Raw genomic sequence first — 17228 nt, 5'->3', positions numbered from 1 at the left:
CCAAAAATCACAGAGGAGAATTTAACATACGCTGAACTTGAACTTATGAAGCCTATTCAGGAAGCCAAAGGCATTCCCAGTACAACAGTCTATGCACAGATACTCTTTGAGGAGAACAAGCTGTAATAGTTCATGCCTGTATAAATGTCCTTTGTGTTCTATTTAATTCTTGCTGTGCTGTTTATTAATAAAAATCATACAAATGCCCTTTTTTTTTTTAATTTCCATTCACGCGCTTCTATTTTCCTATGAGACTTCTAAACAAAATGTAGTTGAAAGTGATGATAGAAAAAACAGCTGGTCTACGAGTGACATCCCAGGGACACCCTTCCAAGTGTTCAGCCCCTCTGTTTCTATTGGACTGAAGTTCTACCTGGGGCATTTTCAATACTAAACGCTGTTCCTTCTTTGATGCTAATTTGATGAGTCCAGCTGTAAACATCAACATCTCTGCACGCCTCAGAAGGACTAGTGGCAGGATTCATGCACATCAATCTGCTTCTGAAGACAAAGACCGCTGATCAGGAAATTTCTCAATCTAATGCTGTTTTTCCCATCAGAAAAATATTAGCTCAGTAAAGTGGAGACTTTTTTCTACAGCAAAGAAAAAGCTGAAATTACTTTTTCTGATTTTTTTTCCCCTCCAGAAATAGTTATATAAAGGATTTGGTTTCTATATTTTCAAGTTCACTTTCTAAATGATGTCATCCTTAAAAACTTATGTTACTTTTAGTAAAGTTCTTAAGTGCTTGAAGTCAAACATTTCAAAATAATCCAAAGGAAACATTTGTAGTGAAACCCCATTGATTTAAGGAAGAATTTATAGCTTGGGAACATTTTCCATGATTCGATCTTTTTTTTAAATTCTGACTGGGAATAGGAAAAGCTTGATGGTGAGTAAGACTTTGACAGAGCCAGGACGCTCTAGCCTTTTGGCCTTGATTTAGACTGGTGCTCCCAAGCCTGCAAAAGTTTCCTCCTGTGGCCGACACTACTGAGCTGCTGATCTAGAGGAAATATCACACAGCTTTTCTTTTAGCATGGAGCAGACTCTGTCAACACCCCGCTCACTTACTTTAGAGTTATTTATTTGGAAAGACCAGGGTTCAGGAAATAGGGAAATGAGCTTAATGTGAGAACACAAAATATTCTTCCTCTTTCTTCACCTCTTCATAAATGAGAAAGGATTCTTCCTTTTCCTTTATACACATTCATGGAAAATGGGCTAATCTGTGGCACCTTGAGCATTTCAGTCATGAAGGGTAGCTGGACTGATGTTTTCAAGCTCCTAAATCTCCAATGCCCAAACTCCACCAAAGGTCAGAGAGAGCTGGGTACCCAACATCTTCCAGTCCTTGGGAAGCTTTAGCTCCTGAGTAACCGCATTGTTAACAGAGACATAAAAGCACAGGCTCTTTAGCTCACCATCAGGTTGTGGAGATCTGATACTTGGCAAGTGCCAGGTTCTTTCCAGGTCTGGGAAGGACCACGTTGTCTGCTCATTCAGCAGTATTTAGTGTGGATTTTGGAGTTGCACTTGCAGGACTGGGTTTTGAAATCCTAATCAAGGTGATCCAAGTTGCTTCCTCCTTTACAGGTCAGGCTTTTGTAGTGATACAGCAACTTCTCACCAGGGCTTAGAGCACAGCTGGGAACCACTGCAGGAATACTCATGTCCTCCTGCATGGGAGAGCAGGAGAAGAGGGACAGGGGTGACAATGCAGGGATGGGGTCATGCAACAAAGGAAGGGAGCACATCACTGTCTTTTGGAGGGTTTCACCAGAATAAGTGAGTCTGTATAAACTGGGTTTTAACTTTTTTGAGTGGTGGTAAAGATTAGACAGCATACATAATTTGTTATAGTATAGCCAGGATGTGAAAGTGTAAAATGTGGTCTCCTGCTTCCATGTTAGATAAAAATCTCTTGTATAAAAAAAGAATTTAAGAAAAGCTTGTCAGGCTGGCTATTATGTACAGTACTAATTCCAACTCTAGTCCCTTATCAAAACAGTTATGTCCAGACAAAAGCCAGCTTTTATCAATAGGTTTGATAGTAATTATTTGCATTTTTAATGTGTGCATTTGTGAGCTGTCAGGAAAATGTTTATTTCACCTTTTCATTATCCTAGGTATGTAATCACCCAGCAAAAGGGCATGGTATCTTTTCTTGTTCTCTGACTGGGTGATGGACTTCCAATGACAACAGCAATCAATTCATTGACCAAAAAGAAATCGGTGCTAAAGAATGATCAAACATTCAGGGATCCATTTTGGAACAGCCAGAGTTTGACTAACTGTTCAAGAGAGAACATCTCTTATGCAGACAGCTGTAAGGAAGACCTTAGAAAAGTATAGAACTTAGTGATTCCTTTGAAATTAAAAATAAAACCCTAACACATTAATGAGTTGACCACTTTGTTGTGAAAATTTCTAAAGTTTGGTACATAAACATTCCTTTTACACACAACCGGCCATTGTGCCCATTGTTAGAAAAATCCTCTACTGTATGTTTATGACCAGTATTTTAATGAATATAATTCTTTGTGTATTAATATTCTATATATTCTTGTTTATGCTTGATATCTAATTTCCCAGAATAATAGTTAAATGAGCTAAATAAATTACTTTTTTTTTGTGAGCTAACTTCTCTTAGTCTGTATAGGATTTATTGCTTGCTAGAGAACGATATAAGTATGTGTGTTTATCTTGTACTCAGCATTTAGACAATCCCAACAGGTGGGAATTGAATTTTTCATTCTGCAGAAAATTCCATGATTTAAAGATGTTTTCTATTTGTGACTGACTTCAAGATGACAGCAAAATCCTGAAAGGCAACAGACCAGCTGAGTTGAAAGGAAGCCAGAAATACTACTTGGGAGAACACCTGTCTTCCTGAGCAGACATTTCTTATGCCTTTTCTGATGCAGATTTAATAGTGTCAGAACACATCCTTGGAGAAAGAAAACCATTTTTCTTTACCTTGCAATTAATTGTACATCTTTAGGTATCAAAGCAACTCACCTGGAAGACTACAGAGAAGAAAATTTCATTGAGTATAATGTGTTCTATTGGGAGAAATGCAGAATAAGTCGGATTTAGCTCCTATTAACAGGGACCACAAGGCCGTATTAATCTCTGGCCTAGCTCCCTCTGGCTTCAGCAGAACAGCAGCAGAGCTGAATGTGGACCACTGTTCTTTTACAACAGGAGTTCCCATTAAGACTCTTAATACCTTATCAAGCAGCAGCTGGGCTCTGCTGGGTCATACTATTTTGGTTACTCCTCCTATTGTCATTGGTAAAACACGGCCTAGTGCTGAAATTTTAACAAATACAGCTCTATTACTTTTACACAAATTTAGTATCAGATTGTTAAATGTTAATGTACTGCACCCTATAGCTTTAAATAGAATTAGAGATGTTTACAGCTTTGGTTAAATGCATCTTGTTCCTCCACATTAAATTTTATTACTAGAGTTCTCCATCAGCAAACAGGAGTAAATCATATTAGTGTCGTGGGCTGTGTGGGGGTTGATTCTGCAGCCCAAGGAAAAGGTGTTTTATTACTCTTTATTACAACTTTCTAATTGGTAGGTGTGGTCAGAATGTCATTATCTCTGTAATTACAAGCAAATTATTTGTCTTAGGAAAACTGTAACATAATTGTGGGGTTCTCTCCATTAAGAAGTTCAATTAGCTTGTGTCCTTAGTTAGGGTTTGGCCAGGTTGTGCTGGCACAGCAGGTCTCAGACCAAATGAGGTTTCATTTGACGTTTGATTTGTAGGTCAAATTCTGCTTTTTGAGGACTCCTCTGAAACATCTCTAGTGAGTGACATCAGGGTGCAGAGATCCTTTTTGGCTTCAGTCTAACCTGCTGGATTAAAACATAAAATCCTAAATTCCACTCTTCTGGGTTTCCTGCACTAATCTGAAATACACTCATTTGGTGTGCTTTCTTTCCACCACCTGTTTTGACACCATTTTACTATCTTGGTTGGGGGGCAAGGTAGATCCAAAGACTGCATGTCAATAGAAGACTCTGAGTTTGTGTTATTCCTCTTAAAATAAAAAGAGAAAATGGATCTGAACAGATTTTCAGATGTCTGCTAGAGAACAGATGTTAAGATATCAGATAGTCTATCACTTGATCTCAAGGCTGGATCAACTCAATCTGTCTTAACTTGATAGAGGTTGCTGTAACCCAGGGCTCCTCAAACTATGGCCCATGGGCTGGATACGGCCCCCCAGGGTCCTCAATCCAGCCCGCTGTATTAACAGAACCCCCCCTGACCACCACCCCCCCCCCCCCCGACCCCGCTGGGGGCTGGGGGGGGAAACCAAGCAGCCGCAGATGACTGCCTGCCACTTCATCCGCGCGCTGGCCCCCTGTTTAAAAAGTTTGAGGACCCCTGCTCTAACCTCTTCTCAGACATTTAGTGATAAGATTCCACACTCTCTTCTCCACCCGTTTCCACAGCCCTAATCATTCAAAGTGTTTCCTAGCATATAGACTATATCTTCTTGCCTTTTCCTCAGTAGACATTTTTCCTCTTAACAGCCTTTGCCATATTTGAATACTATTGGAGGAAAGGTTGAAAAAAGAATTAACAACCTCAATTCTCTCAGTCGTACCTCTTGTAAAGAACAAATGATTCCCAATACTGCTTCTATGGGAAAGATGAAGAAATTATTCCAGAGAAAACTGCCCTGGAAATTCGGGGGATGGTTAGTGGGGTTCTGAGCTGGATTCCCAAATGCCATTCTGACCACAGCCCACAGAGGTCTGCTGAAATACCTGCACAAAACACATCATAGCTCCAACATGTGGCTTTCAACAACCCCTTTCCCTGGCTGCCCCAGCTTTTTCAGCAAACTTCACAGCAGTTTCGTATTCCAGCATTTCCATCCAGAGGCTGAATGCTGAAGCAATGTGTTCTGCTGACTGCATAGCAATAGGTAGGGCAAGAGAGCTAGTTGTCTTGGCACCATGTTGTGTTAAGTCTCTCTTATTCCTCACCAGTGTTTCTGGGTTGTTTGCAAACCCCACAGGAGGCTTTTCAGTCTTTGACCATCCCCATCAGAAATGTTCCGGCAGCCCTTTTTGAGCTTCCAGCTGAAGACCTGCTCAGGTTTTCATTTTAGTGCATAATACAGCAATTGCATTTCTCCCTGCTGTGCAGGATCTGGGACTCTTCTGCATCTCACACCAGGGAAGTAGGAGGGCATGTGCCCAGAGTCCCCAGGCAAACTCACTTGGGCTTTGGTCCTGTCTAGGGAAAAACTTTGGGGAAAGGGACTTCTGAACTCTCTGTGTGCCTGTTCCCTGTGTCCCTCTCGAACACAAGCTGTTGAGTCAAACTCAAACTTTCCCTCTTGGATTTAATTTGAGTTAAGCCATGTTAAAATCATATCTGCCTTGTCTGCAGTAATATTTTACCATAAGGAAGCAAATGATACCACAACGGCACATTAGAGCTCTGTACATAGAGTAGCACAAGACAAGATGACCTTTGGGGGCTTCTGCCTTCCCGTTCTGGGCTGGCATAGTCTTGGGCACAGCTGATAGCAGCTACAGTACGTAGCTACCCACAGCCCCATATCTTTCTTTGAGAAATTAGCTGTTGACTCTTATGGATTATCCTCAGGAAAGAAGAAGCCTGCAGGAACTTCTCTGACTGCTAGCAGTTCTCTCCTGACAGCAGGGTCATGGTGGGGTGCACAGCACAGAACCAAGACATCAGGTAAAGTATACAGGGCAAAAAACACATGGGGAAGGACAACAGTTAACACTTTCAGACATGCTAAATGGACACGTGTCCCCCCCCACCATAAAAGCAAGCAAGGAGTCACTGGGTACTATTCAGTGGTGCTACACCACTTCTTCTACCTGCACAGCATAGGAACTAGAAGGGAAACTGCTCAGCATCATCTGTGAAGGGATTTTTCAGGCAGCCAGTTAAAAACAGCTTTACAAATCTCATTCCCCTGCACTAGTCCTGTGGGAGACAAGTAGGTGGAGAATACTGGCCTCAGTACTCAGATCAGAGAGGATCAAGAAGATTGACAGCCAGCCAGTACTATTCTATAGGGCACCTCTACGACTTAAACAGTCCTGCCTTGCAATGGCACTCTGCTCTCACGGGAACATGTGCCCTTCAAATCCCCCAGGTAAACACAGCTATGCTCACTTCTACTTCCTCTCAAAGAGCAACCAGAGGATAGAAAAGTTCTACCCTGCCAGAGAACTAACTCAAAAGCCAAAATTAGTAAATCACTGTGCACATGATGACGGCAAATGGCAAAGGTTACTCCTATGTATCACTATAAAAAATAACATTAATTGGGATGCTTTGCAATTTCCTGTACAACCCATAATTAGGTTAGATAAGAAGCTAGCACTGTCTAAGTGCTATAAATGTCTAAATTAAGTTATTTTGAAAGTGCTCGGCACTTTGACATTTGAGAGTTCAGAGTAATTGGGGTATTGAAATAAAATTGCTTCTGTTATTTAAAAGGTCATTATCTTCTTCGAGTAGATATATAAGAACTATTTTCCACTCTACTGAGCTGTTCTATTTGGTACAATTAGACCTGCTTGAGTAGATTTCTAGTGGGCCTCCTCCCACTTATCACAGCCCCAGCACTGCCACAGGGAAGGGCCTGGAATATACGGCCCAAACATGGAGTATATCTTCAGCTCATAATCTGGCTCTGAAGAGCCAAGAGCTGCCCAGAGCTTCAAACTGGTGCCCACCATGACCACCACAGACTGCTGCACCCAGCAAGGTGGCAACTGAGTCCTTACACAACCAAGGTCAACAAATGTCAGGTTACAGGCAGAAGCCAGCCTTCCAGGCAGGCAAAGGCTTTAAAGCAAATCAGGATTTCACCTTCCCAACCAATTTACCTCATGGTCTGGCAGCAACTCTGGTTATTTCAATAACACTGCTGGAATCCCTTGATTACAACATGCATGGTCTCACTGTCACAATAAAGATACATTTTTTACTTGCTTACCAGATCTGGTGCTCTGGAACTGTGAAAAAGAAGGGAACCTAAATGACTACATCTTGACTGCATTTTATTTTGGTTACACCAGTGGTGTCAGTAAAATAAGGAGATATAAAGACATAGACATTGGCAGAGGAGATTTAACTTATTAGCACCTCTCCACTGGAGACTGCCACAGCCAGGAGACTGTGAAGACTGGACATAGCACAGGAGTGGCCAAAGAGCCTGTCACTGTTCATTCCAGTGGCTTAATACCTGTGGTCCCCCCATGGAAGGTGGCCATCCCACCAGAACTGGAGCAGCTGTGGGAGCATGACTCTTTGTTGCTCCTCCTGGTCAAGGAACAGATGCACAATGGAGAAGCAAAGTCCTTAGAGCCTCCTGTCCAAGCTGAACAAGGAGAAAATTTCTGACCTGAAACAGGGCAAGTTCCCATGCTGCTGTTGCAGTCACCCACACAAAGACAGCTTCTCCCCCATCAGTAAGAGCTCACAATGTTCTTTCCACCACAAAGGACGCATGTGCCATCCTCAGCTCCAGCCACCCAGCCAGTACACTCGCTGTTGCTCGGTTGGTGACTGCCCCACACCGACAACCCTCCACATGCATAGGGCTTCAACACTTGAGTGTGGAACACATCAAGTGATCACTGAACACAGGCACAACTGTTCCCATCACAAGGCCTACATTTTCTCAGTACTTATTACAGCAAATATTACTCATGGTCACCAAGATCCCAATGTATTGCTGAAGGCTGCCTGGTTCTGGATACCAGGTTTCCATAAGACATTGAAGTTCAGTGCAGAGGAACAAGGGAGTTTCCTTTTAAAGCTTCATGCAGCAAATTTCCAGGAGCCTTCTGACACTTTGGAAGAACTCTGATGACAACCTGTTCACAAGGCAAAAAACATAGGGAAGGCTGGCATTCCTCCACCAGCCCTGTTCCCTCTCACAACTCTCCTATTAGCCTGGCTGACTTCAATGACAGCAATTCCTATGCACACATCTGAAGAGTGACACCAGTAACGCAACAACCAGTCTGCTCCCTGAGTGATGTGTGTGTTCATAGGCAAACAATCACTCCAGCTACCTGGTTCAGAGGTGCTCTTAGTACCAAACAGGAGGAGACAAGAAAGCTGGGATCAGGTCCAGAGCTTTTCTGGGCTTCTTTTACAACTTCCTTGGGATGTCCCTCCTGAAAGATGAGACAAAAGCATGGCAGACCACATTTTCATACAAAAGGGAGCATATTCCTGAAAATTATTTTAACTTGTATGGCACTCGAATAACTTCCCTTGTGAGAGCCATAGGCAACCATGAATGAGATTATCTTCTTGTCAATACCCTCCTGTAACAAGCTTTGAGATCCCTGTATGAAAAGGACTTGGGAACCACAGCGCACAGTGACAATCAGAGGGGAAAATTCCCTGTGGGAATTACAGATTGGTTTGCATGGATTTCTCAAGAGAGGTTTGAGCAAACACTTTTTTTATGAGGATGCAAAAAGGCCTTGCAGTGCACAGGCAGTTCTGCAAATATTGCTTAACTGGTGTTCATTAGACAACAGAAAGCCACAGAAATCAGACAGTATTTAATGCTCACTGTTAACATTTATAAGGCTTCTATTGCTGAACAAGGAAGCAAGATGGTCTGTGCAATAACCAAATAAGTGTAATTAAGGCATTTTAGTGTTTATGGCCCTCAATTAAACTGATTTTTAAAGTCACATAAAGGTTGTGCTGTTCCACATTGCTCTTCTTGGTTTCCCTACAGGGCAGAGTTAAGACCGTGCCTTATTTCTGCATTTCTTATCCTAATGGGATTGGATTTCTTTAAAGGGTAATTCTCACCCAGAGCTACTACCCCTTGCAAAGCTACTTCTGAGGTAAACACTCTGTTGATGTTCACATTGAGCCATTTACGGTAACAATGAAGCTATGCTGCAAGTATATTTGCTGTGGAATTGTTCATTTGCTTTTCAAACATATTCTAGATTTGCTACCCCTACATCCTATGCAACCATTAGAGATTCAGTATCACACCAGTATACTCACCAAGTAGGCACCACTAGTGTCCCTGAGCTAGTACCAAGTCTTGTCTACGTGCCAGTGAAAGCCACCTCCACATCTAGAGCCTACAGAATTTCATGGACGTTCATAATTTACCAAGTACACAGGTGACCAACACAAATATAGAAGTATATGCATGTAAGAGAATGAGTTTCAGCTAACTGTTCAATCATATATTGCAAATTTATAGCAAAATGTTCATGTCACAGGGACTTGCCTGCAGAAAAATGACCAGGTAGCACTCTACCACTTTTGCGCACACTAGCTGTACCAGACCTAGGAAATATGATGACAGCAACATGCTTAAATTTGTGCCTTAACTCCACAAGGAAGGAGTGGTGCTTTTGATACTCACAATATGTATTTCTTTTCATGACTTACAAGTCTGGGGGAAAATCCTCTAGAGGTAGAAACTTTCTCAACCAAGCACTGCTGTACAGCAAATCACTCATAATCAGAATTTTCACCAGGAAAAAACTGCGACCTACTTCTATCCATTTGCCTTTTGTATTCTCCCAAATTACAACTCCCTGAACATTAGAACAAGCTTGACTCAGGAAGACATTAATTCCTGACCTGCTGACTTCCATTCAGACTTGCACACTCGATTTTTCCTCTGTAATCCAAACCAATAGCTAATGCACCTTGTCCTTCTCTTGAAGGTGTAAGAGAACATGAGGCACAAGGAGATGAGCCTGTCAAATCCATGCATGGCTAGCCTACAGTTGGCCTCTTCTTATATCAGAATCAGGTTGATGTCTACAGCATTGGAGCCAGGCTGTAAAGTAGGTGTCAGTGCCAGGTCTAGGAAAGGGACTATCTGCTATTGGCAAAGACAGGCTGCATGAAAAGGCTAAAGGAAGAGGCACAATTATCAAGTTATGAAGATGCTTACTAGGTAAATGAAAACACAGGTAGTGAGCTGCTTTCATGGCTCTTAATAACATATCACAGTTCAGTAAAGCTGTATTCACAGTTGACAGGAGTCCAAGTCTTGCTGTCCATGTTTCCAAATTGCAACTTATTTTTAAGTAATGTGCAGAGGGAAGAGAAAAGAAGCAGTGTACGTAATTTTGTTGAATTCTGTGACAACTGACCTTTCCCCAGTCCTCAGGAAAAGGAAAGACAGGCACGGTCTACCTTTGCTCCACAGGGCTACTTTGATTGCAAAAACATTGGTGCATTTTGCCCTGCTTTCAGTGCATGTTTCACTGAGCACAGAAAGGACAGTATTTGAGTCATCAAGTCACGCACTTGGAGGTTAAAAAGGATAACCAGCCAGGTCATCTGTGTAGACATAACACAGCTTTCCTTATATGTCTGCATCATGAGCTCTAATCACCTCCAATTACCACATTTTCCACAGGCTATTACCTCACTCACTGTGGAGGTCAGACAGAGCTGTGGGGTGGGTTGGGACAGGGACACTTCTCAGCACTCTGCAAGGAAGGAAGCTGTTTGCTATAGGAAGTTGCTCATTCAGCAAAATAATTCAAAAGAAGAGTCCTGAACAAAGCAGTGCCCTACAGGAAGAAGAAAGTTGATGGTGTAGTTAGAAGATCGGTAAAAACCTGTCTTCCTCTCCAGATTCTTCCTAACGATGCTAGCAAGTCTCTAGCACCAAGGTTGTGGCATATAGCGATTCCTCAGCCTCTGGGCGCCCAGTGCAGCACACACAGGGCTTCACTACTGCAGTGCTAACCAGTCCCAGTGCAATGGGAGCCAGGGAACTCTCCTGGCTCTGTCTGTTCAAGGGTGTGTTTGGCGGTATGAACACAAAGGCCTTCATGACCATAATGTTCTTTGTGTTCTTTCTGGTTCTGCCCTGACCTAGACTGTGGTGTTCAGGAAGCTACTCTTGTTAAGTGGTTACTCAGCCCTTCTGTGGTAAGATAAGATAATTTCTTTACCAGGTCAAGGACAGGCAGGGGAGAGCGGGAGTAAAATTACCAGTTTAGCTCCTTCCAATTCTCATAAAATAGTAAGGAGCTTGATTTTTCACACTTTTTCCATTTCCACTAGGGACACAAATAGCATTTACATTTACTGCACTATGGCCTCAGCCTTCTTATACTACAAATACTCTCTTTTACCATGCAGGGTGATTGCGAAGGTAAATCCTGCAGTATGTCGCATATACTGATATTCCAGAGAACACCAGGACAAAGGTAAGAAAGAAGGCAGTGAAGAAGGAGAATGAAAGAATATGTTGGCCAGTTGTGTCAGATCTTCATCCTTACCCATTCCATGCATTTTTCCTACCTTGCTCACTATAAAAAAAAAAAACAAAAAACCAACAACAACCACCAAACACAAAACCCCAAACAAGTCAGGCATTAGGAAACTAAGGATTGCACCATAACACACGTTCACAATGGGGCTGGATAAGGGCAACACTATCAACCTGGGGATTGCTACCTTCACTTTGCAAACAAAATAGCTTCTCAGAAGGCATGCATACATTTTCATGCAGACTCAGGGAAGCAGGAAGAGTAGAAGCAGAGGTATTAACATACTTGTGTGTTAATAAGAACAAAGATACTATGACAAACTCACCTGCCATCTGTCTGCAGCTTCAGTATTTTCTGATTTCATGATAATAAAATTAGAATGTTAATTTTATTCAGCTACGTTGATCTTTGGCATAATCAAAACACTTTAATTTGCTAGCTATTATTTGTGAAATACAATGTATAAAGCCAAATTCAGTATCTAAAATAACATTTAAAATACAAAACTTTTCCCAGGACAGATACTGTAGAATCTCATTGTCTGCGTGCATGTCTGTCAGTGTCTCTCTCACTAGTTGGGAGTCCATTTTCTAATTTCAATCAGACTTGACTGCAGGGTCAGTCCAACAACTCCTTTGAGATTCAGTCCCCAGCCATAGGCTTCCAGTTTTTCTGGTTCTGTCATGTTTTGAAAGGTAATTTTCTCTCCATCCAAAAGGCTGAAAAACTAAGAGTTCTCGCCTATTTCTTCCTATCCATCCACAGACCAGCAGTAGACTCTTCCCCAGTCATCACCAACTAGGAGTTTGGAGGAATTTCTTGAGAAAGAAAGAAAAAAAATATGTTTAAGAATAAGACAGAAATAGGATCAAGACTTTCTCCTGTTTGTGTAGCAATTAGGAGGATGCAACATTCAGGGGAGCAGATTATCTTTAAGGTTAAATTTGAAGAACAATGATATAGAATAGACAAAGATTTGTACCTCAAAGACTGAATCTAGAATTGGACGCAAACTTTCCTGGAGTTTAGTGCATTAGTTGTGGATAATCTAGCCAGATCAGAAACTCTTACCATTCTCTGAGACTCTGTGAATGTTAAATAATCTGCTTGTGCAAGTTTGGACTTGTTAGCACATAAATTATGGCTTCAGCCACTGAAAACTCTGCTGCATGCAATGCCACCAACACTAATGAAACTAACTGTCCCACCTCAAACTTTCCAATTTTCAACACATATAAACATCACACTCACTAAGCGCTCTAAAGCTGAGCATGCAGAATATAGAAATCATTTTAGCATCTATCAAAATGCCAACACTTTTGGAGAGAAAGACAGCAACTGCTTTACAGTATGTCATAACTTCCTGGAGTAGGAGATAACAACAAATATTACAGCTAGATAAAACTGCAGGAGGGGGACTGAGTAAACTAAAACACTGCTGGCTGTGCAAACTGAGTGGAGTTTAACAACTGAGCTGTCCTTTGGCCAAAAACTTCCTGTTTACATTTTAAGGAGATAGTATCTCCAGAAACTGCTAGGATACTGTTTTTTCTATGGTGCAGAAGCAGTGTAACAACTACTGATCTCTACAACTATACTGGCCAAACCCTACTGTTTCTCCTGAGTTGCCTCCTATCCAACCATTGACTTTCCTGACATCCTTCAATCAATACAGTTACCAGGCCAGCTCCCAGAGTGACTGCATTTGGTTAAGAGTGGTTTGACTGAGATACAAAAAAGAAAAAACAAAAAAAACTACCAAATGGCAACAAAAAAACTCAACAACAACAAAACCCAGAACCCCAAACCCCAGCACTAATACCAACTCCAGAATAAAATGAAAAGCTCTGCAGATTTAGGGCAGAGCAGTGGTGGCCCGAGGCTGGTGCGATGCCGTCTGCTGGGCACCGGCTGCTAAGCCAAGGGAAGGACAATACCTGGATACAGCCAGTGCTGTCACTGCTGGGCTGGTCTTACTTGGTTTTCCAGTCAAGGCAAGGCTGGGATTCAGTTCCCGACAGAGAACAAGATGTTTTCCACACTTGTTACCTGTTGTGTGGTTTAAAAATAAATATTTAGAAAGTGTCTGGGGGCAGCATGGATGGGATTGTTATTATTTACAGTCAGCAAGTTGTTAAGTTGAGAACAAATATATTTAATCTCTGCCTGTGCTGTTGCAAAATAGGCCCATCCCAATTTAATTTGTGGCTATGATAGTTACATGTGCTGACGTGCGGCTGTATCAATTGTGTGCTAAATTGGATTTGTGTATTATTGCTTTCTAAATTGCATGCCTAGTTCAGCAAAATTGTTCATCAGTTTTCACTGGCTCTATGCTTAATAAGATGTCCCACAATACCTTGCTGCCAGGATATAATACAGCCCATAATTGCCTAGTAAAAAAGAAATTACATAAAGCTCTGGTATTATCAACTTATCTAAATCTGCTCATAACAGAACCAATAATTAAATGCTGAGAACATTTCACATACACACACACACATACATACACACACACCTAACAACATAACTCAATCATAGTTACTTTGGTCTTTTTAATGACTGTGGTTTGTATTAATTTTATTTTCTTTAATGCATATAATGAGATGTGGGAATATTTGGCCATTTAAAATAATTCTGAAGTCATCTGAATCGTTTAAGGGAGTGTGTCACTGCTTTGATTACACCTCTTAGCTCTTTATTAAAGAACACTGGTGCTGTATGCATTTGAAAACTTGCATCCTTACAGTCATGTGCAAACAGGTGTGTGTGTCTACACATCACCAGGTGCCTGGGTCAGTGCATGTCTTACATGACCCTCTCTGAAAAAGGCAGAAACAGGAGCATTCTGCTGTGCTCCCATGGGCAGATTTTAAGTCTCTGCTTAGAAACCAGTTTAAGAAATAAATTCTAAAAATAGTTAAAAACTCTGTTTGCTCAAAGACATGCCTATGCAATTGTACTTGAGTATATATGTAGATGAAGGCATCTGCCACAGGAAGTTATGGACAAGAACTTAGGAAATTCTTAAAACATATTGGATGTTTCTATATGTAAAAAGAATCTGCAAAATGACTACAGAATACTACACAGGTTTTTGAAGGAATGTTGAGTCTTTTGGTTTGATTTACAGCAATCTCTGATTAAAGGCCACAATGAAACCAAATACATAGCTACCACAGCCAGCCTGTCTCACATCTGGCATCTCTGGTGTTCTTGCACCTTCCTCAGAATCATCTGGTTCTAGCTACTCCGAGACATGACAAAAGGTAGGATGGGCATCTGGTCTGGCGTTTCCAATATGCCTCTGTACATATAAATATTTTCATATAGCATTCTAAGTAGTGTAGATGTCAAGTTCCATGAACAGCACTTCTGAACATCTCAGTGGTAATGCCCAATTACTCTAGAATATATTTTTATGCAGATGTTACATCTATAGCTTTATATCTATGCAAATCGTGTGCCTAAAATTGAAGTAATAGAGAATGCCTGTAATGAGGATCACAGGAAATAAGTGGTGTAAATTATACATACTAACACCACAATTTCTTTCCCTTATAAAATGTGCTGGGAAGAGAAGAGAGCTGTGCTATTTAGGATGTGCCTTTAAAGCTCCCTGGCAGGTTTCAGCTCCCGTATTTGTTAGAACAGAGAAGTAAGCCTGAGTTGTTTTTAATACCAGTCAGCACCGTACCCCCATCATGTTATTATCCTCAACTCTGTGCGAAATCCAGGGTATCAGCTTTGGCTTGGCACACTTTTGAATAAACAGCTCCAAGCACTAGGGCCTGCTGCTGGCCTCCCACAAGTTTGAAGGGCCTCTGACCCCATTTAAGGTGGCAAAGACAACAAAATTCCCTGTTCCATCCCAGGGTAGGATCTGGCAGTGCCCAGTCTGACGTTATGCTAGGATACTTTAGTACAAGCCATCAGCAAAGGTGCCAAGGGAATGGGCTTTCTGGAACCAGGATAGTTCATTAGTTTCATAGGTTTATGCAGAAAGGTGATCTATCAAGCTTGACAGAACCCACAACAGAGCCTATGAAGAAGCATGTAGCTTCATTCAGGCAGGATGTGCCCATGAGACCAGTGGCTCAGGGGCACTCCCAGTCTCTAAGGTAGGGCAGTGGCTACCCACTGCTGCTGGTTACTTCTGCAGAAACGCTGCACCAGTTACCTGCACCATCTCCCCTTCACACCACTGCACTCACACACCCTCTTCTTCCTCACAACCAAACAAGGTCTGCAGGACACAGTCACACTGCAGTGCACAGCCCACCCTGTGGTCATACCTGTGTTGCCTGGCTCTGCCACTGTGTCTCTCTGCAGTCTCAGTTCAGTAGCTTGCTCTGGAGTATTGGTGTATTTGATCTTCCACAGCTGTGCCGGCAAGGAGGTAAAAATGTAAAAAGCATGGATTATAACAATGCAACAAGAGAGAGATGTGGCTGTCTGCTTCCCAGCAAGGGGTGGAAATTGGACTTCTAACATCAGAACAGGATTTCACAGTCATCTCCGCCACTGTGCTGCAGGATGTCATGCTGGAGAATTGTGTGGAGTAAGCTAGTGGGGTTGTGAGGCTGACATGCTAATGAGGATCCCAGTAACCCAGGAAGCTCTCCCACCAAACTGGAGGTGGAACCAGCAGTGAATTCCTGCTCCTGAGAAAGTATGATTTAATAAACCAAATCTCCGAAACCAGACTTAAACATATATCCAATGGGCAATATGATTTTTGCTTTCAAAACCACACCAGAATGAAAAACACATTTTCAAAACTTCTCCTGAATGGCAAAGACTCCTCCATTCAGCAGGATAAAAGTTGATAGAAAGCAAGCATTGTACTGTGATATTCATCATCTTCCCTGTGCTGCCCTGTTAAGAAAGTGGTATGGGCTTTTAGTAGCTCCATCTGTCCATTTAGGATGCAAAATTTGTCTGATCTACAATGAATCAGGATTCCTTTTCTTTTCTTCCATCCACCTACCCTCACCACTCCATCTGTGCTTCCTGTGATGATGATGCTGTGTGTATCCCAGTCCATCACTTCAGCAAAGCAGCAGCAAACAATATGGCACTTGGGGCTGCAGGTGGTGTTAACACTTGCAAGAAGCTGACCATTGATGGTCCACAGATATAGGTAAGATCCAGCACAAGTGATAATATCACCCTGGAACAAAGCAAGAGGCAATGTTTCAAAATCCTACATTTATCCTCCTCACAACTTTTAAGTGCTGGTTATAAATTACAGAGTTGCTCTGACTTAAATTCTGACTTTTGTTTTGCCTCTGGGCAGATGATGTAAATCAGACAAAGGAAAAATGATATTTTTTTCCTCATTAAAAGTTCTGACATTTTTACATCATAGAAACCCAAGACAACTATCTCAGATTTAGCAAGATAATACAGAAACAAAGTTTATTTACATCTTAAAATGAAAACATTTATTTAAATGTTCCCTTTCTATTTTCCAGAAAATCCAGGCTTTTAGTTGAAAAGCAGACTGACAGACTGACCTAGCTACTGTCAGAGGCAGGGGCTGTGCAGAGGTAATGGCTAGCACAGTTTCCGGGCCAGGACTAGCACTCTGCAGTTTTACAAATAAGCATTCTTTTAAACAAGGACACGTTCACCTGCTTAGCTGTGAAGCCTTCAGTGATTTCACAATCCTCCTCTGCCCCTCACAGGGAGCTTAATGTCATCGCATTTGTAGACTTGCATTTGACCAATGACCAGCTCAGCACTCGGTGGCCTGCACTTCTGATGCACAAAACATCCTTTGCAACTGCATCTCTCATCTCCCTTCCACGCAGGTGCATACTTTTGCCACACACCGCATGTAAGGAGCAAATACACAGGTAATCCCTTAGGAGCAAGAAGCAGCAGAACTAAGAACCAATGCTGCAGTTTTGA

At 41.9% G+C, this 17228-nt stretch overlaps 2 protein-coding genes across 4 annotated transcripts in view; one reads left to right on the top strand and one right to left on the bottom strand.

Annotated features, from left to right (window-relative positions):
• VSTM4 (V-set and transmembrane domain containing 4) overlaps positions 1-2562 on the top strand; it is a 38698-nt gene extending 36136 nt beyond the window's left edge. Inside the window, exon 8 of one of the 2 annotated variants that reach the window (XM_037400820.1) lies at positions 2131-2562. In XM_037400820.1, the coding sequence (XP_037256717.1) occupies positions 2131-2187 (57 nt within the window). In that variant the 3' untranslated portion in view covers positions 2188-2562. Of the gene's footprint in view, positions 208-2130 lie in introns of those variants that run through there. The other variant, XM_037400818.1, reaches the window with a different exon arrangement.
• A 9157-nt stretch (positions 2563-11719) lies between these two features.
• WDFY4 (WDFY family member 4) overlaps positions 11720-17228 on the bottom strand; it is a 144763-nt gene continuing 139254 nt past the window's right edge. For both annotated transcript variants that reach the window (XM_037400317.1, XM_037400318.1), the window contains exons 59-62: positions 16303-16485; positions 15608-15695; positions 13250-13361; positions 11720-12130 (exon numbers count right to left, since the gene is read on the bottom strand). In XM_037400317.1, the coding sequence (XP_037256214.1) occupies positions 12064-12130; positions 13250-13361; positions 15608-15695; positions 16303-16485 (450 nt within the window). In that variant the 3' untranslated portion in view covers positions 11720-12063. The remainder of the gene's footprint in view (positions 12131-13249; positions 13362-15607; positions 15696-16302; positions 16486-17228) is intronic.

The sequence above is a fragment of the Falco rusticolus genome, chromosome 9 (assembly GCF_015220075.1).
Source record: "Falco rusticolus isolate bFalRus1 chromosome 9, bFalRus1.pri, whole genome shotgun sequence".
Lineage (NCBI taxonomy): Eukaryota > Metazoa > Chordata > Aves > Falconiformes > Falconidae > Falco > Falco rusticolus.
The sequence above is the reverse complement of the archived record's forward strand: the minus strand, read 5'-3'. Positions and strand labels throughout refer to the sequence as shown.